Consider the following 19,958-nt stretch of genomic DNA (forward strand, 5'->3'; position numbering starts at 1 on the left):
CAAAATCATTTCTCATCCACGAGCTGTCAAAATGTGTTGGAATTTACGAGCCAACCCCCCATCACGGGTTCGAACTGGGTTAAGTTAAAATTTTTTTACAAATTTTAATATGGGTTGATTTTTGACTCGGCTCATGTAGAACCCGGTTCATCCGGATTGAACCCGTGGTGAGTCGGGTTGGCTCACCAACTCGCAAATAAAAGGGTCATATAAATGTTTTTATTTTCTTTTAATAAGTTGGGCTTTATTTTATCCAACACATAAATAATTTGTATTTTTTTTTTATTTTGGTTTGTATTTGGATTGTATTAAAGTTTATTTAGATTTTAATTAAAATTACAATTTAGTTTTGACTAAAAAATAATAATATTTTTTTTAATTAAGTGAACTCGTGAGCCAATCCGTTTAACCCACCAATCCGTGGTGGGTCGGGCCGGGTTCGAATTTTTTTGGCTCGCTAAAAAATGAACCGGGTTGGATTGATTCACTAAATCATCAACCCGTGGTGGATCGAGCCGAATCGGACCGAATTACCTGTTTTGACGGCTGATATTCTGTTCTTCTACTTGAAGAAGAAAAATCTAAAGATTTAGACACAAGAGCAAACGAATTTGACAAGAGTTATTAGTTATGAATAACTTTTGATAATTAAATTTTATTCGATCTCATATAATTAATTTATAAAGTAAAATTTATAGTTCAATTCTATATTATAATTTGATTGATGCGAAAGATGAAAAGAAAAACTTATGACGTTTGGGATATTCTTTTAACATTACTTTATTTATTAAAATGGATTTATTTGAACACTATCTATCAGAATAATTGTTTTGACTATAACCTAAACTAAATTGAATTTGCGGACGAAACTAATGACAAATCAATCAACTATAAGCTCTTAACCTTTGAAATTTTAAATTAATTTTTTACAGAACATGTTCAGATTCCAAAGAACAACATGGAAAGCATCCATTGGATCACCACCACTAGTACATCTTTTTTCAAATGCCATAAAGTTCCATACATCATCAAAGATCATGATGAAGAAGTGAGCGTAGGAGATGAATTCATTTTCATTCTCTGAAACAATCGTATAGATCCTATATTTTATTTTAATTAAAAGTGGGTTATTGATAAATAGATTCTCCGTCCCATATCAGAAAAAGGCAAATAGAATGTGATTCCCAACTCCACACACATCGTCACCTCCTCCCAAAACTATGCACCATCTCACGTCAAAATCATTCCTTCATTCATTCAATTTCTAAATTGTTATTATAAAGTTGATGTTGGTTGAGAAGTGAATCCAGGGTTGGAAGGTTCAATTCAACAAACAGATGGCGAGCCTAAGAGTACGATGCATGCAGTGTGGAAGACCAATTGTGGTGCCAATGGAAGCTGCCTATAGCATGTCCATTATGTGTTATGCATGCCAAGCCCAAGCTCGGAATGCACTTCCACAAAATTATCATTTTGCCAACAACAATATCAATAATGCACCTAGTTACCCTCCTCGTCCTGGTTATGCACGTAGGTCATACAACCAATTCTATTATCCTCAGCCTTTGCAACTGATGGCTCCACCACCACCTCCTCCGTTGACCCCTTCTTCTTCCTTTGGCAACAAAAGGGCTGTGTTAGTTGGTATTAGCTATGGCAATCTGAGTAACAGTCTCAAAGGTTCTGTCAATGACGCTCAGAGCATGAAATACTTTCTCGTTAACAACTTGGATTTCCCTACCGATTCCATTCGCATCCTCACAGGTATGCTTTTATCTACCATGCAATATGAAGTGTTCTAATTTTAGTTTAGAGATAGAAATGAAAGTTGTGATTTTTAATATGTTTATAAGAGTGAGAAACCACGTTGTGCAGATGACCCAGAGGAGAAAAACCCGCTGAGAATTCCAACAAAATATAACATGCGAATGGCATTGAGGTGGTTGGTCGAAGGTTGCAGATCAGGGGACTCGTTGTTTTTTCACTTCTCTGGGCACGGATCGAGGGAAGTAGATATGAACATGGATGAGGTTGATGGATATGATGAAGCAATATGCCCCGTTGATTACGAGCACGAGGGAAAGATAGTTGACGATGAAATCAACGCCACAATCGTCAGGCCTCTCCCTCGTGGTGCCAAACTTCATGCCCTTGTTGATACCTGCTTTAGTGGCACAGTTCTTGATTTACCATTTATGTGCAGAATGAACAGGTTACTTAACATGCGAATGTGTTATTCACCCTCGTTTAACAAAGAATGTTTTATATATTGTTCTGAATCATTTGTTTCTGTTGAGAGCAAACAGAAAAGGTTATTATGGATGGGAGGATCACAGAAATCCTAGAGCTTACAAAGGCACGAGAGGAGGGTTAGCAGTTTGCATTTCAGCTTGTGATGATGATGGAAATGCAGCAGATACATCGGTTAGTTATGCATCTTTTTTTCCTTTCCAGTGGTTTGTGTGTAAATTAGAATAGAACTGTTTATAGAACATAGTTTGTGTCTGTCTTTTTAGGCCTTTAGCGGTGAGGAAAGTGCTGGTGCTTTGACTTTCAGTTTCATCCGAGCCATGCAAGAAGAACCTAATTTGACTTATGGCAACTTGCTTAATTCCATTCGCTCCACAATCCGTGGGGCTAAAGAAAAAACGTTTGGCCCAAACGATCAACAGCTTGGCATGAACAGTCGCATGCAGTATGCTCATGTATGTATATCAATTCATTCATTCACTTCTCCTTGCATAAAACACTAAGTAGTTGATGCCAAGTTGATTTTTGTTGGGTTTTGTTTGCAGGAGCCTCAACTCACGTCTTCTGAGAAGTTTGATATTTATACAAAGTCAATTGTTATTTGACACAACTGGTATTGCACTGAAAAAAGGGTAAAAAGAAACCAAGAGGGACACGTGAGGTTTTTTCTTAATCGACAGACAAGTTTTTGTTAATGACTTTTACATCTCCCAACTATTAAGGTTATATATTATGGCTTGTTTAGTTACAGATTAAGGTTATAGCTTGTTCTGCTTTAGTATATTAACATGCTCGACACAAGGATAGTGTTGTTGGAGGAAAGAATAATGCCAGGTTGGAAAGAGACAAATAAAGGAATGCTGATTGCTAAGAGGTTTGGCTTTAAACAGGGGAACCATTATGGTAGTACTGTCATACTCATAAAAATAAGAAAAAAATGTTACCTCTCTCTGTCTCTGTCTCTGTCTCTGTGGCTTATGATGGAAACGTTTCATGTGGTTACTTGATGCTTTGTTTTGTTTACTAAATTAAGGAAATGTTAGTTGTGGCTATTGTTGCAGCAGCATTTTGATGAGCAATGCTGATAATAGACCACAAAACCAATGGCAATGCAACCCAGTCTGACACAGCGAAATAAAGCCATGTATGTCTTGAGATATATTGTCAATTGTACATAAATTTTCAGAAAAACAAAGGTAAATAAAGGAGAACCTCGTGCTCGACCAACGGTGAAAAAAAATGGAACAAACTAGTATGCTAAGCCTTTTTTTTTTCATTAAATCAACAAATTAAAAAATAAATGATCCCCCTTCTCCCCTCAAAAAAAAAAAAAACAAAGAAAAAAAGAGAGTAATCCTGTCGGAAAGTATAGAAAATTAGATCTGTAGTAAGCAGAAATTTCCGGCAAGGAAGTTTGATCTAGCTGCTAATAAAGTTAAAAATGGACATTCTCCTCAGAAGCAAGCGGTGACGTGGGACAGGACTTTGCAGTACCTGTATCTATAAGGAATGCTTTTAAGTGCTTCCCAAACTCTTTTGGCTTTTCTAGGTTCACTGCATGCCCTGCGTTCTTGATGATTACCATTTGAGCATCTTCTCCTATATGCCTGCTCCAAAGTCAAATCCACACTTAACACTCTAAGATCATGTTTGAATGCAAGTCATGACCAAGAACATGAGCTTCCACTGAATTGAAATCTCTCACCTTTTTAATCTGTGGGCTAACTCCAGAGGGAATACCTGATCTTGCTCTCCCCATAGAACTAGAGTAGGCTGCTCCAATGTAAACCACAAAATTGTCAATATTCTAATATTCCAAAGAAGGTGAAGCAAATAATCTAGTTGCTTGGAATTTTTTTCTGAGATAACTACAGATCGATGCATCACAAGATGACAATTATTTCGAAAACAGTGAGGTTTGTTTTAGAAAAGTATTGCTTGCATGGATTCTAGTAGTGAAAAGTATAGATGATAAAAAAACAACATTAACAAGCTCATGATTGATCAACAAAAGAAGTTTATAAAGACACACACACACACACGTAGAATACTGTATGATAAAGTCTAAAAGTATCAACTAAAGGCATAAGAATTTAAAGAAAGAATAAATACCAGTTGGATCTTAGGAAGATCGGAAAGTTTCCGGCCTTTCAGTATCGCCTCAAGCAATTCTCTCTTTTCTTCAATGTATTCTGTACACATCACCTGCAAAAGTAACAAACACAGAATTGGTTTAACGTCCTAAATCATTTGATCTTTATACCAGCATGACCCTTGATTAAAACTGCTTGCTTCACTTGACCAAATTTTGTAAATTCAGCCACAGAGACATAAGGGTTACCACAAACACAATCAAACTCAAAGCTGAGGCCAATTTTCAAGAAAACTTTGACATACAGAAAAGAACTTGAGCTACAAATTCACGTTTTTGGAAGGGAAATTGGAAAAAAGAAAGAGATGCATACTTCAATGAAATCTTGAAGGAACCAGGTAGGGACTCCCCTGGCGGGTCTAACAAAGGAGAGTTTCATCAACTCCCTGAGTTTATCTGGTGTCTGTGGCAACAAGATGCTTGAAGCTTCTTCCAAAGTGGAAACCCTAAACAACCCATTCTGCATATCAACCTCCTCCAAGCACACCCCAGCACAGCACAGCACAAGCTTCTCCACAACCTCAGGGAACTGAACACCCACACTGTACCCTACAAACCCACCGTAGCTGATCCCCACCAGGCTCATTCGGTGCACCCCATGAGCCTCCATCATCTTCACCAAGCACTCCGCCTGGAACGACTCGCTCCTATCTCTCCGCGACGTGAAGGACTCCCCGAAGAACACTAGGTCCGGCACGTAGACGTTAAAGTGGCCGGTGAAGTGGCGCACGTGTTCCCCGTATTGCCACATGGCGTTGGCGCCGAAGCCGTGCACGAGAACGAGGCTGGGCTTGCATGGCTTCTGCAGCTTGGGCACCCAGCAGTGCATGGTGGTCCCCTCGCCGAGGTCCGTGGCGACGGAGCGGAGCCCCGCGGAGGCGAAGAGGTGGCGGTAGACCCAGTCCCGCGAGGCGGTGAAGCTGAAGCATTTGGAGAGTTTCGGCAACATGGAAAGCGTTGGTTGAAGGGTTGAAGGGTTGATGAATTGGAGGAAGGGAAGGAGACGATGAGGAAGAGAGGGAAGAGGAAGAAAAGGAAATGAAATGAAAATTCGTAAGAGACAATAACGTCAGGATATGATTAGATGTTTGTTATTTGTGAAATAAAATTTAGTGATGAAGAGGAAGGAGAATACGAGGTAAGGGTCTCCCAACACGACATCAGTTCGCAACAAACGCGGACTGCCATTTCATGTGACACATGCAATTCTACTATTTTCTTCTTTCTCCTTTTTTTTTTTCTGCATTCTTTATTTTACGACAATGTCACACACTTCACAAAGGACTCCTCTTACTACTTCGTGGTCAATGCAGTGGTTAGGTTAGGCTACAAAAGCCCTTGCTTAATAACTCTTCAAAATAATTTTACTCATTAAGGACATTTTGAGAAAATAATAATTGTGTGTAAATGCATAATAAGAGTTTTTTACTAATTAGAAAATCAACTATTAAACTTACAATTAATGTGTGTAAATATGCATAATAAGTTACGTAATTATGCCAACTGTGTTACTTTCTTTCAATTCTTTTTTACGTTACTGTTTTATTCTTTTCAGTTATTCAAAAATCTATTCTTTTACATCTGAACTAATCATTTCATAGCCTGAGCGTTAAAAAGTATATTTATATATTAAATCATTTAACAAATGATTTTATACATTGAAAAAATGAAAGATAAATTTTAATAAATAAAATACTATTCTAGTTTTTTTATCGGCGATACTATTATTCTAATAAAAAATCATCAAAAATGTATTGTTATTAGTTCAATAAATATCTCTTCAAATATCCTTACAAAATCAAAACCATTATATCTATATAAAAAAACAAAAGGTAATTCATTAATATCAATGAAAAAAGCTAAATGTGTTATTCTATATGAAATGGATTAAGGAAACATATTCCATAGTAGAGAATTTTCTTATACCTAGATTCCGGAAATGAGTCCTAAAAATGATTGAAGTTTGTTTATTGTTAACAAATATTATTCATATAATTTTAATTTTTAAAACAAATATAATTTTCAATTAATTATGGTGTAAAGAAGTTTAACATAAATTTGGAAATAAGTCACTTTCATATATGTATAGAACAAAAAGAGTTTAATCAACATTTTTTCTCCAACATTAATGTCACTTGTATAAATAAATATATATATATATATATATATATATATATATATATATATATATAATATAATTATTATTTAAAACTCAGTTTTAAAATTGAAAGTGAGTTAAACTTAAAATTGGTATAATTTCATATAATTTGGATCGATCTAGCATTTGGATCAAGATAACATGATATACACAGATTGACTCTCAAAATATGTCTGAAAAAAACTAACTTTTCTTTTCCGCACAAACATTTTGAGTCACATCTAAAATTTACAGGAGCCTGTTAGACCAAACTATTACGCAGACCTCATTTGCCTTTTAAACAGGTGCACAAACAGAGAGGGGAGGAAGAAAAGGAGGTGAGTGAGACAGCGTATACTTGGGTCCAAATTTCTATGCCTTTGTTTATAATACTTTTTAGAACAAAATTTCCAGATGAGATCAAAAAATGGAGCATCCCACCAACACAGACTAGTCTTCCCCGTGTTGCTCGTATAAAGTGCAAGAAAGGAGCCAAATCGACAGCCATTAACATTCTTGAGACGTATGAAGGTCAGTGTCGAAAGAACCGCTGGTATCAACTCCTGTTTTTTCTGAGTCTTTTCTCTGCAAGACTAGCAGTCTTGTTCTGTGGTTCAAGAACGAGAGCATGCTGGAAATCTGGATAAAACGTAAGAAAATGACAGAGGAAAGGGAAAATCATTAAGAATAAGTAGATGATCCAGAAAAAAACTATCAAATACACCTAGTTAGCCTGCCTGATAATAGTCTCTATGGTAATGGTCAGACAATGAGGCCAAGAATCAAAATTCCCTATTACGGGACACAACGAATACCTCATCCCACAACAGTACAAGATTCGAGTACAACTAAGACATCCGAAAGTCTAACAATTACGTGCTCTATCTCAAACAAAACCCTTTTTCACCCATGGTCAAGTATGTGAGTTCCTTAAAGATTAATTAAAAGATCTAATGAGACCAAATAAGGTACACACCAGGCACACTTAAATATGATTATCCTCATTTCTGCCTTTTTTGTATTCAACAGTTTTGTTCCACCTGTTTCTAAACGTCATCATGCTCCATAGGATCCGCATCAGAATCAAGAAAACAAACTTTAAAAAAGAAGTCCAAACATTATTGGACTGCTTGCGCAATATCAAAATTGATTAGTAATGACTGTTCTATTCTATGATATATGTCCTTGTCAAGAACTATCCTACACCATTTCAAATAAGATTCAAATGACATGAAAGACAGTTTTATTTATTTTTTAAATTGACGCACCTTTTAGAGCTTCCTTATAACGAAGTAGTTGTTCTCTAGCAGTTCCACGCCTCAGATATGCCTTCACATTCTGCAGTAAAATAACAATACACAACAATCCCCAATGACATCCATATGTGCTGTAGATATTCTTTTAGATTGAGATGTCAAAATCAAAAAGTACTACGAAATACAGGGATCTACTAAATGTAAATTGCAAAAATAAATGATAACTGGAACACTATTAAGCTTCTCCTAAGACAGATACCCATCAGGTAAGACATTTTAAGGTATTCAAAGAAATACATTTACCATAATATTAGGAATACCTTATCATGACATATAGTTATTAGAATTCATTAGTTATGGTTATTATTATACATGCCAAGTTTTAGAATACAAGTTTTTCACGATTTTGGCACTGTTGTCACATGCCCTAGCTTCTCACCTTCTTATCATATAATATGGCCTTATTGCAGTCCTCCTCAGCTTCCTGAAAGCTGCATATTTTCACAGTATACACCAGTTACATAGAAATGATGAAAGACCCAATTGTAAAAACAGGAGAAACCTTGTACCATCCTAACTCCAGGTAAGCAGCTGCCCGGTTGCTGAAGTAAGTTGCATTTGTCCCATCCAAGTTAATAGCCTCACTGTAGTAATCGACTGCCTTATTCCACAACCTTCCTTTAAAGGCTGCATTTCCCTGAAGAAAAAAAATGCCTTTTAGTGATCCATGCCACATATTGAAAACCTATCACCATTCCAACACCTTTACCCCATATAAAACCATTGACCCTTTTTGAGAAGTTTTGATACAGTTATATTATACATTCATTATTAATCAAGTGATCAAGTCTAACGGGTTTTACAAGATGACCTTATTTACAAAAGAATTTTATCAGAATACAAAAGAAATGCTGAAGTAGAACTAACCTTCTCCTTCAAAAGCTCGGAAGTTTCTATACCACCATTTGTATCCGGCAGTGGCAAAGCATAAGCAACAGTAGCTTGCTCCTGAATTGCTCTATACATATCCAAAACCGTATTAAGAAGAAATTTATCAGCTCCATGGGCTGAGATGAACGAGACAGAAGCACAACAATCATTGTGACATCCTAACGGAATTGCAACCTGCAAATGATGCATAAGCAAAATTAAAAATCATCAGAAGTTTCAGATAAATAAATAGAAGTTGAGAAGAGGGAAAACATTCATTCTTCAAAGCCTAAAGATAACAAGATACCTGACAACATCCAGAGATACTAGCAATGCTAGATAATGCAAAAGCTCTGTCATGAAACTCGGAAGAAAATCCTTTCTCTGTATTAAGCTTTAATGGATCATCTGGAACAGTGGGAATAACTAGTATTCCATCATCCTGTAAGACAATCAAAAACAGAGGAGATAAGGGCATACCATAAATAAATACAATACATTAACAAAGCCTGTTTGACATTTAATAATAAGAATCAGAATATCTTGATGGAATAATTTTAGGACAAATCAGTTTTTCAAAAATTGATATGAAAATCAATGCTATATAGGACTACTAGTTTACTTTCCATTTTCCCTAATCTTGCCGTAACAAGTTAAGAAAACTCAAGGCTATAACTTGGAAAGTTTACTTACAGTGACGAATAGCAATGACAGGCATACACACGGCATCATACTAGAGTAAAACATTGAAGAGAGTATATTAGTATTTAAATTATACTGATAGATTAATATTTAAAATATATTTTTCGTATATATTATGGATTTAATTCTATATTTTATTCTATGATTCTATAATTTCCTTTTTCTTTTATTAATCCTTTTAAAATTATTAACTTTTCTTTTTTACAACTATTTCATACAAAATGCTTATATTTTAATATTCTTCGACAAGTATTGGCACAATCCTACCACGACTATTTTCTTACGTAGCCATAAGTATTTTCTACCATGATGACTTCAGTAACATAGTATTGTGATTCATTCATAAATATTTCATTTATTCAATTTCTTTTTAATTTATATTTGAAAATGAATAGTATTACACTAAAAAGCTTTGCTTATAAATAAAAAAACTTAATGATATATTAAAAGTCATTTTAGTTTTCAGTTTTTTATTTTTTTAATATTTTAAATAATATGTAATACGACTCCACACATTGCACATTTCACCATGCTAGTTTTAACATCATTTGAAAGTTGAAAACATTAAGCTTGAGCATTACTGACAAATTTCTGCAGATATTACAGTACCTTTAACAAGCGTTGGAAAGCAACCCGCATTTCAGTTCTTACTTTATACAAGGTTTTCACATGATCATGTGTACTATTCATGGCTGCAATAACACGCTCAGATACAGCACGCCCTAACCTGGGTTTGACTGATTTAAACCACTCTTCATGATTGGTTTTGAATTCATATCTGAAGAGCAGATACAAAATTGCAATAAAGGGTTAAACAAGACCCTAAAAAAAATTTTAAATGCAATATGTTTATTAAAAAAGGCAAACGAGGGAAATGATTCATCAACCATACGGAAACATAAAGTATATATTTACTAGTAAAATACTAAAGAATAAATTAGCATACCCTTGTAAAGAAAACATAACCAAAGCGAGATCCTTCAATATGGACACTCCATTTTGTTGGTGTGTTATATCATGAAATCCCTTTAAACTGGGAACATTAGAGGCAATATACTGGCAAATATTCATACGTTGTGGGGACTGATCTGCAAAAGCAATTGGACCAAGAGACTTCATTGTTCATAAAGCACACAAACTTCCCTTTATCATGTCAAGACATTCAATGTTTTATCACTCGCTGTATCAACAATCAACCATACAACAACAACAAAAGCCTTTTTACACTTGGTGATAACAATCAAGCGAATCAACCATAAAAATTATATTGATATGTATAAAGGAATCATACATAAGTCTTCGAAGGTAAAGAAACTTACAACCAGACAAATTTTCAATTGTTTTGTCAATAATATATACTGTTTTCTGTGAAGGAACTTTAGATAGTTGAAAAATATCATCTGCAAAAATAATACGCCTTGTCCTTTTGAGCTCCACCAAATTCGTTGGAAGTAAAACAAGTCCAACATGACGTAGTACAGAAGCATCCCGAGCAAACCATCCTACAATGTAGTTATGCAATGAGGCAATAAACAATTAAAGAAGAGAATATTAAAAAAAAATTGTGCTCACATTAAAAGAACAACAGTGGAATCCTAATTCAACCCAATGAGCAGTAACTTATAATTAAGGTAAGCATATATTACACTGGGATGTCAGACCAAGACCTAACTAGACATGTTATACTGTAGAAACTGGAAAGCAATACCGATTACCAATCATCATATCTTGTTATATAGGACTCATCTGAAAATTTCTTAAACCGTGAATGTAATTTCCCAATTTTATCCACGTAATACTGGTCAAATGGAAAATTGATACAGAATTTAATAGTTTGAAAGAGATTAAAGGTAGATGTGGATATTTCAAATAAATAAAACCTCTTAATATATGAAAAAACAAATTAAAAGCATGGCGGTAAATCACACAATTAAGCATCATACCAACAGTGTCCAAGCTTTGTGCATTTGGAAGAACTCCAATGGTGGATACAACACCATGAGATGGTCGAAACCCAAGAATACCACAGAATGCTGCGGGAATTCTCACACATCCTGTTGTATCGGTACCTACAAAAGCAAGCACGATACTTGATACAGAAAACAATAGCAGATGATTTTTATGATCACAAAGTAAGTGCAATTTGTAAGTTTTCATATATGGATAAGACAGTGACAGACTATGCACAACAAGCCATGCTGCAACAATACATGAATGAGATCACAATAATAAACTACGAGCTGGAATCCTGAAATTGTGAATGCAACTATCCAAATATAATTTGTATATCCCCACAACCATGGAACTGAACTTTTAATAAGTGTGAGCATAGAAAAAACTATTTCACAGCTGTATAAGACCAAATAATACACACAAACGAACACTTTCCACTTTCCAGGAATACATTTGAGCACAAGAACAATTCCAATGTCCAGACCAAAATAAATTGATGATTGTTTATTACATTGAATAGGCAAGCTAATAAGTGAGAATACATACACAAATTGAGAGAATAGCATTTTCAAATGAAAGATTACTTGACAAGCAAGTAAACTAAACTCACCAATAGCAAAGTCAACGAGACGGGCAGCAACAGCAACAGCCGAACCACTGGAAGAACCGCCAGGGATGGATGAGGGCAAGTAAGGATTAATTGGCGTTCCATAAAACTTGTTCTCACCGGAAATCCTGCAATGCCGACGACGCAAGCCACCAACAAATGAGTAAAGTAAACGAGTTCAGAATCAAAAGGTTAATAAGAGATATATCTTAACGATGATGAACGGTTACACACTAACACTTATTATTACACACCCAAAAGAGAATTCATCCATAACAGTCTTGCCAACACAAGTAGCACCGTTGGAGAGGAGAGCAGTGATGACAATGGCAGTCTTCCCAGCTTCACTGTGCGTCCTCTTCCAATGAGGGTTCCCAAACCCCGTCACATACCCCTTCACATCGAATCTGCCGCAAACACGCAATCACTAAAACTCGTCTAATACTAGTACGCAAAAATATTTGAAGCAGAGGGAAATAAAGAAATGAAAGACGAAACGAACATGTCTTTGATGCCGAAGGTTAGAGCAGAGAGCGTTTGCGTTTGGTCGGGTTGAGGAATGGGGAGAAGTTCGAAACGCTCTACGAATGCACCGAAGTCCTCTTTGGGGAGCTTCCGCCGTCGCCTCCGGCGGGTCTCGGCCAGAACAACGGCGCCGGCGAGTCCTATTCCAATGAGGATCCAGACTTTAGGGTTGGAGGCATTGAGCTTCAACGATTTAGACATGATCGCCAACTTGACGTGACGATGATACAGTGAACACGCAAAGAAAGGGTTTTACAGAAAGGAGGGAATGTCACCGCTATCATGCGCCGCTCCCAAATAAATTTTCAACCTAATGTACATTCGCGCGAATCTAGCATACTCTATTTTATTACATTCCCACTTTTTTTTTCTTTAAAGAGTCAGATTACAAAACATTCCCAGCATATATATCTACGGATTATTATTGTTTTTCGGCTTTTCTTAGGTTTTAACGAACAAATGTGTCTTTCACTTTGTTCTTTCACGGCATCTAGCGCCTTGATTATTATATATTTAGTCAGAAGTTTGATGTTCTCATGTTGGACTAATTAAATGAATTTAATTTGAATAAGTTGATGATAAAAATCATATCACAACTCAATCATAGACTTTTATTTATGATAAGATTCTGAAATATAGAAGTTTGTTGAATTTTTCGACAAAAAGATTATTTGAAGCGTGACAAAATTTAAAATTTTAGTGAATGTGAAATTTGTACTTGTAGATGAGGAAAACGACATTCTCATTTTGAACAAAATTTAACATTAATTTCGAGTTGAAAATGAAATGTGGAAGTTTGGAGCAGAAGAAAAGTTCATGGATTGAATTAATTGTACGATATGTCCAACCAAACCTTGTTTACATTCAGTTGAAGTGGTCAAAAGATTTAAACAAATAAAATTAAAAAAAAAATGGAACAATTGGTGTCGACACTTGAAAAAACTAGGCATTGGAAAGGTAGGGCTATTCAAAGTATATTGTAACTTTTGTTCATAACAAACGCATAATTCCCTCGATCAAATTTAAAAGCTATGTTCAACTTCACACTGCTCCATGTAATAAAGCAAATTACAAAGAAAAATGATGGTAATAATAATTAATCTACAGAAAACAAATGATGAGAAACTAAATGGCAGGAACTAATTTGATGAAGAACTGAAATTTTACAGAGGAATGAGCAAAACCTATGTTGTAGAAAATGGATATCACGAGATCTCCAAACAAATGGAAGTCTAAGATTTATGAAATATATACCAAGAAAATATAGGGAATAGTTGTGTGGTGTTGTGTTGTGTTCCCTCTTTCATCAATCTCAACCCTTGAAACGAACTACAATGCACGAAATATCATCCTTGCTGTCTTTGTCCAATGCCTCTGCAACTAGCTTTTTTGCTGCCTTTTGTGGATCTTTTATCCTTCTTGCAATATCAACTGCCTCTTGATTTGCCATTACCTGCAATACAATGCAATGCAACTGATGAAAAAACAACTCAAGTGGTGTAGAAATTGTTCAAGTGCTGCATAAACAATGGACAGAAAGATATTAGAATGATGGAGAACCTTCCAAAGACCATCACTAGCAAGTATCAAAAACTCAGCATCTGAGTTAATATCAAAATGATGTACATCAGGATCAGATCGTAAGTGTGATTTTAGATTTTTGTCTCCAAATGCTCGAGAAACTGCAAGCTGCCCATTCACTCTTGCAACATCTCCTGATATAAACCACTAACACGTTAACAAACTCCTCCAAATTACACAACAATTCTATTAATGTCACAAATTACACAAACACCTTAAACACTTCATCTTATTGAAATATAAGAATGACAGCATAAATCCCTGCATTGATCGTGTAAGCAATATCTAACAGACATTAACTGACTAAGGTTTATTAAAGAACCTGGCATGTTGGAGACAAAGCCTCCTTTGTTCTCGATGAAGCCCCTCTCAGTATTTGGCTCATGATCAACGGTCATCTGAATGGCCACCCCCTTCCTTGACAAAACTGCTCGAGAATCTCCAACATTTGCGACCCATAAGTTCTGATTATTGATAAGAATTGCAGTGACTGCAGTAGATCCTCCTCGCCCCAAATCAGAACTGTGAGAAAGAATGGCCTGATCTGTTGTCTCGTAAGCTTTAATGATAGAACTGGCAGGATCAGTCCAGAAGTCCTCCTGGAATAGTCAAGAGTACAATTTGTAATTCCAAAATACAAAGTTCGAAGAAGAAAATTAGGCCAAACTTCAGGGTTTTCTGACGATAAAGAGGTTATATAAAATCACATTTCTTTCTCTACCGGACTCTCTGGTACGGTCTTCTGCTGGACATTAAAAATCTACTATGTTGATACTTTAAAAGTCTTTTTAATATATTTTAAAACTTCAAAATCAGATACTATCAGTGTATTTTGCAAGCACAACAGAGGAATAGTACAGAAAAATCCAGCAAAAAATCTGAATTCATGATAAATCAATGCATGATACATTTTAGTTTGGTTGAGTAACTGACCTCCTTCAAGATATTAGAAAAGAGATGCTTTTGTAAATATGCAGGCACACTGTCTCCCAAGTGTCCATCATATATAGCAAAAAGTCCTAACTCTTGCCCTCCGCACTTGGCAATTTTTGCTACATGATAGTCCTCCATTGGGTGGTTTGCTTTCCCTTTAACTAGGCTAAAACCATACTTAACTGGCCACAGATGGCTTCTGCCCTTGCCGGAGCTACATGAAGACCGTCCTCCAACCACCTACAACTATTCAAGTCAAAATACACTAACAAAAATCTAGTGTTTAACATAAAATGCCATCCAAGGAACATGGTTGGAGCATTGAAGGAACTATTAAAAAGACAAAGGAACATGATTGATTATGCAAGGAAACATAGCATAAATGTGAAGCCAGGAAGTAGGAAGTTGTCAATATGCACAGCATTCAGATATAAATCAGAGAAACAAACCCTGTACTAGATAATTCTATCTGGTTCACTGTCAGACTTAAAATGCCACAGCCACAGAATACTGAGTATTTATCAGCACCAACAACTATACATAAAACATAATAAGCATGGTTTTGAAAAATGGTCAGGGTGCAAATTTTTATGCAAAGCCAAGGTTTTTGGATCAGTGACCCCAACAGCACAACTGCAATTGTGGCGCATCAACCGCATTTGTAATTCCCAACAATATCAGTGGCAACAATTGTGAGGGGGACCATGAACACAATTTAAAACCTGGCTCATATAGTAGACTGAAAAAACACTGACAAAACATTCAAGAGTCAAAATTATATTAAATAGACAGTTTGGTTTATAGCAACCATTTGAAATGAGCCCTATGTCTCGAAAGTCGCTTACTGCAGAAAGTCCAACGCGGAATGCTACTTTTCCGAGGGTACAGATTAAAAGCACAAAAGAAAATTGCATGTTTCAATTTTCATTAACAAGTACGCTTAGAAAAATAAAATTTGGGACACACCAAAGCCATTCATTGCCCCAGCAAAACTCAATCCGCAGATAGACAAAGGCTGCATAAGGCCCCTCTAAGATACAAGAAAACCTTTTAAAACGTTACGAAATTGTATATTCATGAAGATTGACTATTCCAAAGGCAAAAGTTTAGAATAATAATGAAGAGGCCACAGATTCTGACCTGATTGAAGCAACAGAAACAATCCATGAAATAATTCTGCCCCGCCTCACCTTCCCCTTCTATTGCTCAACATCAAACTCTTCTCAAATCTTCAGAACAGAAAATTTAACAAAAACTTGACGGCAGAGAAACTCCAAAACTCTCCAACAACTGTGAATTATCAGCAAAACATTCCGATCACTGAAGCAAACAATTCTAACAATCCTCCCCAGAAAAAGAGAGGGCAAAAGGAAATCTTTCCAACACCCAGATAATCAGCAGGCTAAAAAAATTCACAACCAGTCCAAAAATTTGAAATTTTTGGCAGAAAAAGATATGAGAGATGGACAGGAGAAGTGGGTGGTCTCCTCTATAGGAAATGAAGAAAAAGAGAGAAAGCAATAACGAAGGAACAAGAAAAGCTTATAAGAAAACACCCCTTGTGATGAAAAGAGGATTCTGAAAAGAAAGAAGAGAGCAAAGAAGATGGAGGGGTGGTAAGGTAACCTTATGGTTTTGTTGAGAAAGTCTGGTCTGCAATGGGTGCGAAAAGGCAGAGGTTGCCCTTATTGACTTTGCAGTTTTGTGTTTGTTGTTTTGTTGTGTGAATGTTATTGTAATTGCTATTGCTATGCTGACACACTTTGTTTGATTATTACGTACAGCTGTTTTGAGGTTTCATTTCATAGTTCTTCTCTCAACTCTCTCTTCTCTCCCATCGGTGGCTGCTTTGCCTTGGGTTGGGTGGGGACTTGTGAAAGACTTCAAAAGTCAGCAACACTTTCTTTCTTTCTACCCTCTTCACACTCTCTCTCTCTTCTAACCATTCTCTTATTTTTCCTAAGATAGCTCTTGTCCCCAAAGGATAACACAAACAATCTTATTTTACAATGAACCAATTTCTTTTTATATTCTTACTTGCTTGACCAAGCAACACAATCTAGTGATAAGTGTAAAGAGTTTTACCATGTATCATATAATAAAAATTTATTATTTTTTATGCAGTGTAAAGAGCTTTAAAATCTGTAACCAATAAAAAAAATTATAATAGGAATCACTTTTAAGTTAATTATAGACAAAGATAAATAATTTATAATTTCATCTTAGGGATGTATTTTTTTGAGTAATAATGTATTTTCTCACTAATAATATGTAAATAAAAAAATTATGATAATTTCACTAAAAACTTCTCTCCAACTCTAAACAAAGTAACTCGTTTTTGTATTAATTAAGAAATTTAATTAATACCATCATTTAATTCCAATAATGATAGTTAAAAGTATGTTGTCTTTTGCTTGAAATTTGATATAAAAAATAAAAGTGGTACGAAAATAATTTATTTCAATATATTATTGAAATGCATCATTAAATAAAATAGAAATTTTTTCATATATATTTAATTTTCTCAAATATTTTTCTCTTCTTTTAGTAAATTAAAATATAAATCTTTTATTAAAATTCAAATATGTAAAAGAAAAACAAAATTGACATAAAACGGTGCTTTTATAGCATTTTTTTTTTCATTTAATGTTTTCTGTCATTTAAACAAATAATTTTTATTTACATTATTTCACTATTTCAACCAAAATATTAAACTTAAACATTTTTCCTTTTAATAAATAATACTACTGTAATACTTACTCAATGATACATTTATAAATATTAAAAAACCTGCATCAATATTTGAATCAGGTTGGTCCTTAATAAATGCTAATAGCTTTTCTTAATTTCCGTTGAAAGATATTTAATAGGAGTAAAGGAATCACTTAAATATATTAGATATATTGTTATTTTCTTACATGAGTAGTAGCATGCAGTAACACTGTAACAACTTCTTACATTACATTATCACTTAAATTTACTTTAAAATTAATTATGTTTATTTATAACAAAGTAGTAATATGCTCATTAAAAAAATGAGATCATCTTAGCAAAAATATTTAATAAGATAACATATTTATTAAATTTTCAATACTTATAATAATCTCTTGTTTCAGTAAGACGGACAGAATTAATATAATACAATAAATAAATAAATAAATATATATATATATATATATATATAATATAATATAATATAATATAATATAATATAATATAATATAATATAATATAGTATAGTATAGTATAGTGAGAGAATAAGATCTGTAATAAAGAAGTCAACGCCACAGGTTAGATTTCTGAGACAGAACATTAACTCTGTGCATAGAAACAGTACAATTGGCAATTGACTAGAAAGGTTTGATCTTAAAGATATTGTTTTGAAACAACACATTAAATGCCAAATGTAAATAGTAAAGAACTGAACTTTGAAGACAAGGATTCTGCTGGGTGGGGCTCAGATTTAATTTCAGATTAAGTTAAATGTGTTAGGGTTAGGGTTAAAATCAGGGTTAGGGTTAGGTAGATGATAATAGACAGAGGGTGATGACAAACATCTGAGAAAGTCAGAAACCACTTTGTTCTGTATATAGTAAAAGCTGAATGGTCAAATTAAAGACTTGTTTGGTTCCTCCATAACCATAATTGCATCTCTTCCAAATTTGTCCTGTTTCAATTTCAATCACCCAAAATAAAAATCAATAGAAACCAGTTCAAACTCAATTGTCCTTTCTTTACCCTTCAACAGTTAATTGACATTTTCTAAAACAAATATTCAAATAAAATTTGAATCTCCTTGTTTCATCCAATTTGGAATTTAGGACCCTTTGTAATTTTAACTAATTTTAAATTTGATATTCATTTTTTATTATTATAACCTTTTATATAATATATCTATTTAAAGTACCATAGACTGATTTAATTAATTGAAACGTAACAAAAATAATATAGGAAAATTTAAAAATTGAATTACAATTTATATTTTATAAAATATATAATTAAGACAATTAAATTTTGTATATATTATTTTAAATAATAAGTTATAACTTAATTAAACTATATATCCAGAAAAAAATATATGAAATATTATTTTTTTAATTTAATTATATTAATTGATATTTTCTATTTTTAATACTGAACTGGTTATATTATAATTATAAAATTAAACAACCTCAAGAATTTAAAATTGTCAAATGTCTTTGTAGGGATTACAAGACAGAAAGGAACAATGTTGCACAAACTACACTTAAACGTTACTTTAAATACCATATTTAAGATTACTTTTAGTTAATCAAAATTAAAAACAAAAAGTTTCTACATTCACAATAAAATCATTACAAACATAATGAACATTTTTATTATATAAAACATGCTGATCATCACTTTGCATAAGATAATCAATAATAGAATGATTACAAACAAGCACGAGTGTCTAAATTTGTTCAAGAAAAGATATTCAGACATCTCATCACACAATGATGAATATTTGAAATTCAGTTGATGAATTTGAACTGTAAAAGATTGAAAAATGGATAATGAATAAGACTTTCTCCAATTGGAAAAGAGAAAAGAAAAAAAAAAAGTAAGTGGATGTGCTTATTATTACAACCATGAATAGGTCAACTCCCCGTGATTGCATTGCATGCATTGGTTTGTGCAGTGTTTGGTGGATCAGTGAATAGCACAAAGCCAAGTCAAATCCCATTCAGATTTGGTACCACAACAAAACAATAGGAGAAGTTATTTTTGCTTAATTCTTAAAATGGCTACTCTCATTGTGCCATGGGAAAAACTAGAACCTTTAAAATATGATAAAATTCGCGTGACAACCCGACTTATCACGGATTCAAGTTGGGTTGAGTTGAAAATTTTTCATAAATCTCAATAGGGGTTGATTTTGACCCGATTCATGTAGAACCCAGCTTTCCCGGA

The 19,958-nt window shown here is 34.2% G+C and overlaps 4 protein-coding genes across 4 annotated transcripts; 1 reads left to right on the forward strand and 3 right to left on the reverse strand.

Annotated features, from left to right (window-relative positions):
- The first annotated feature begins 1,259 nt into the window (after positions 1-1,259).
- On the forward strand, positions 1,260-3,409 carry LOC114187902 (metacaspase-3-like). Its single transcript, XM_028076308.1, has 5 exons — positions 1,260-1,764; positions 1,876-2,212; positions 2,307-2,424; positions 2,517-2,705; positions 2,796-3,409. The coding sequence occupies exons 1-5, from the start codon at positions 1,338-1,340 to the stop codon at positions 2,853-2,855; spliced, it is 1,131 nt and encodes a 376-aa protein (XP_027932109.1). The 5' UTR covers positions 1,260-1,337; the 3' UTR covers positions 2,856-3,409.
- Positions 3,410-3,451: 42 nt separating this feature from the next.
- On the reverse strand, positions 3,452-5,562 carry LOC114187903 (monoacylglycerol lipase ABHD6). The gene is made up of 4 exons (XM_028076309.1): positions 4,716-5,562; positions 4,363-4,455; positions 3,956-4,023; positions 3,452-3,857 (listed from the first exon to the last, which is right to left on the reverse strand). Exons 1-4 carry the CDS (start codon positions 5,349-5,351, stop codon positions 3,686-3,688), a joined length of 969 nt encoding a protein of 322 aa, XP_027932110.1. The 5' UTR covers positions 5,352-5,562; the 3' UTR covers positions 3,452-3,685.
- Positions 5,563-6,734: 1,172 nt separating this feature from the next.
- On the reverse strand, positions 6,735-12,892 carry LOC114186677 (outer envelope protein 64, mitochondrial-like). Its single transcript, XM_028074654.1, has 13 exons — positions 12,490-12,892; positions 12,242-12,394; positions 11,991-12,115; positions 11,371-11,496; positions 10,747-10,929; positions 10,374-10,515; positions 10,037-10,205; positions 9,033-9,167; positions 8,723-8,920; positions 8,365-8,492; positions 8,235-8,286; positions 7,808-7,877; positions 6,735-7,178 (listed from the first exon to the last, which is right to left on the reverse strand). Exons 1-13 carry the CDS (start codon positions 12,711-12,713, stop codon positions 7,096-7,098), a joined length of 1,788 nt encoding a protein of 595 aa, XP_027930455.1. The 5' UTR covers positions 12,714-12,892; the 3' UTR covers positions 6,735-7,095.
- Positions 12,893-13,496: 604 nt separating this feature from the next.
- Positions 13,497-16,948, reverse strand: LOC114188278 (probable protein phosphatase 2C 10). The gene is made up of 6 exons (XM_028076879.1): positions 16,653-16,948; positions 16,167-16,316; positions 15,027-15,266; positions 14,416-14,692; positions 14,073-14,227; positions 13,497-13,965 (listed from the first exon to the last, which is right to left on the reverse strand). The coding sequence occupies exons 2-6, from the start codon at positions 16,191-16,193 to the stop codon at positions 13,825-13,827; spliced, it is 840 nt and encodes a 279-aa protein (XP_027932680.1). The 5' UTR covers positions 16,194-16,316; positions 16,653-16,948; the 3' UTR covers positions 13,497-13,824.
- Between the last annotated feature and the right edge of the window lie 3,010 nt (positions 16,949-19,958).

This window comes from Vigna unguiculata, chromosome 6, assembly GCF_004118075.2.
Source record: "Vigna unguiculata cultivar IT97K-499-35 chromosome 6, ASM411807v1, whole genome shotgun sequence".
NCBI lineage: Eukaryota > Viridiplantae > Streptophyta > Magnoliopsida > Fabales > Fabaceae > Vigna > Vigna unguiculata.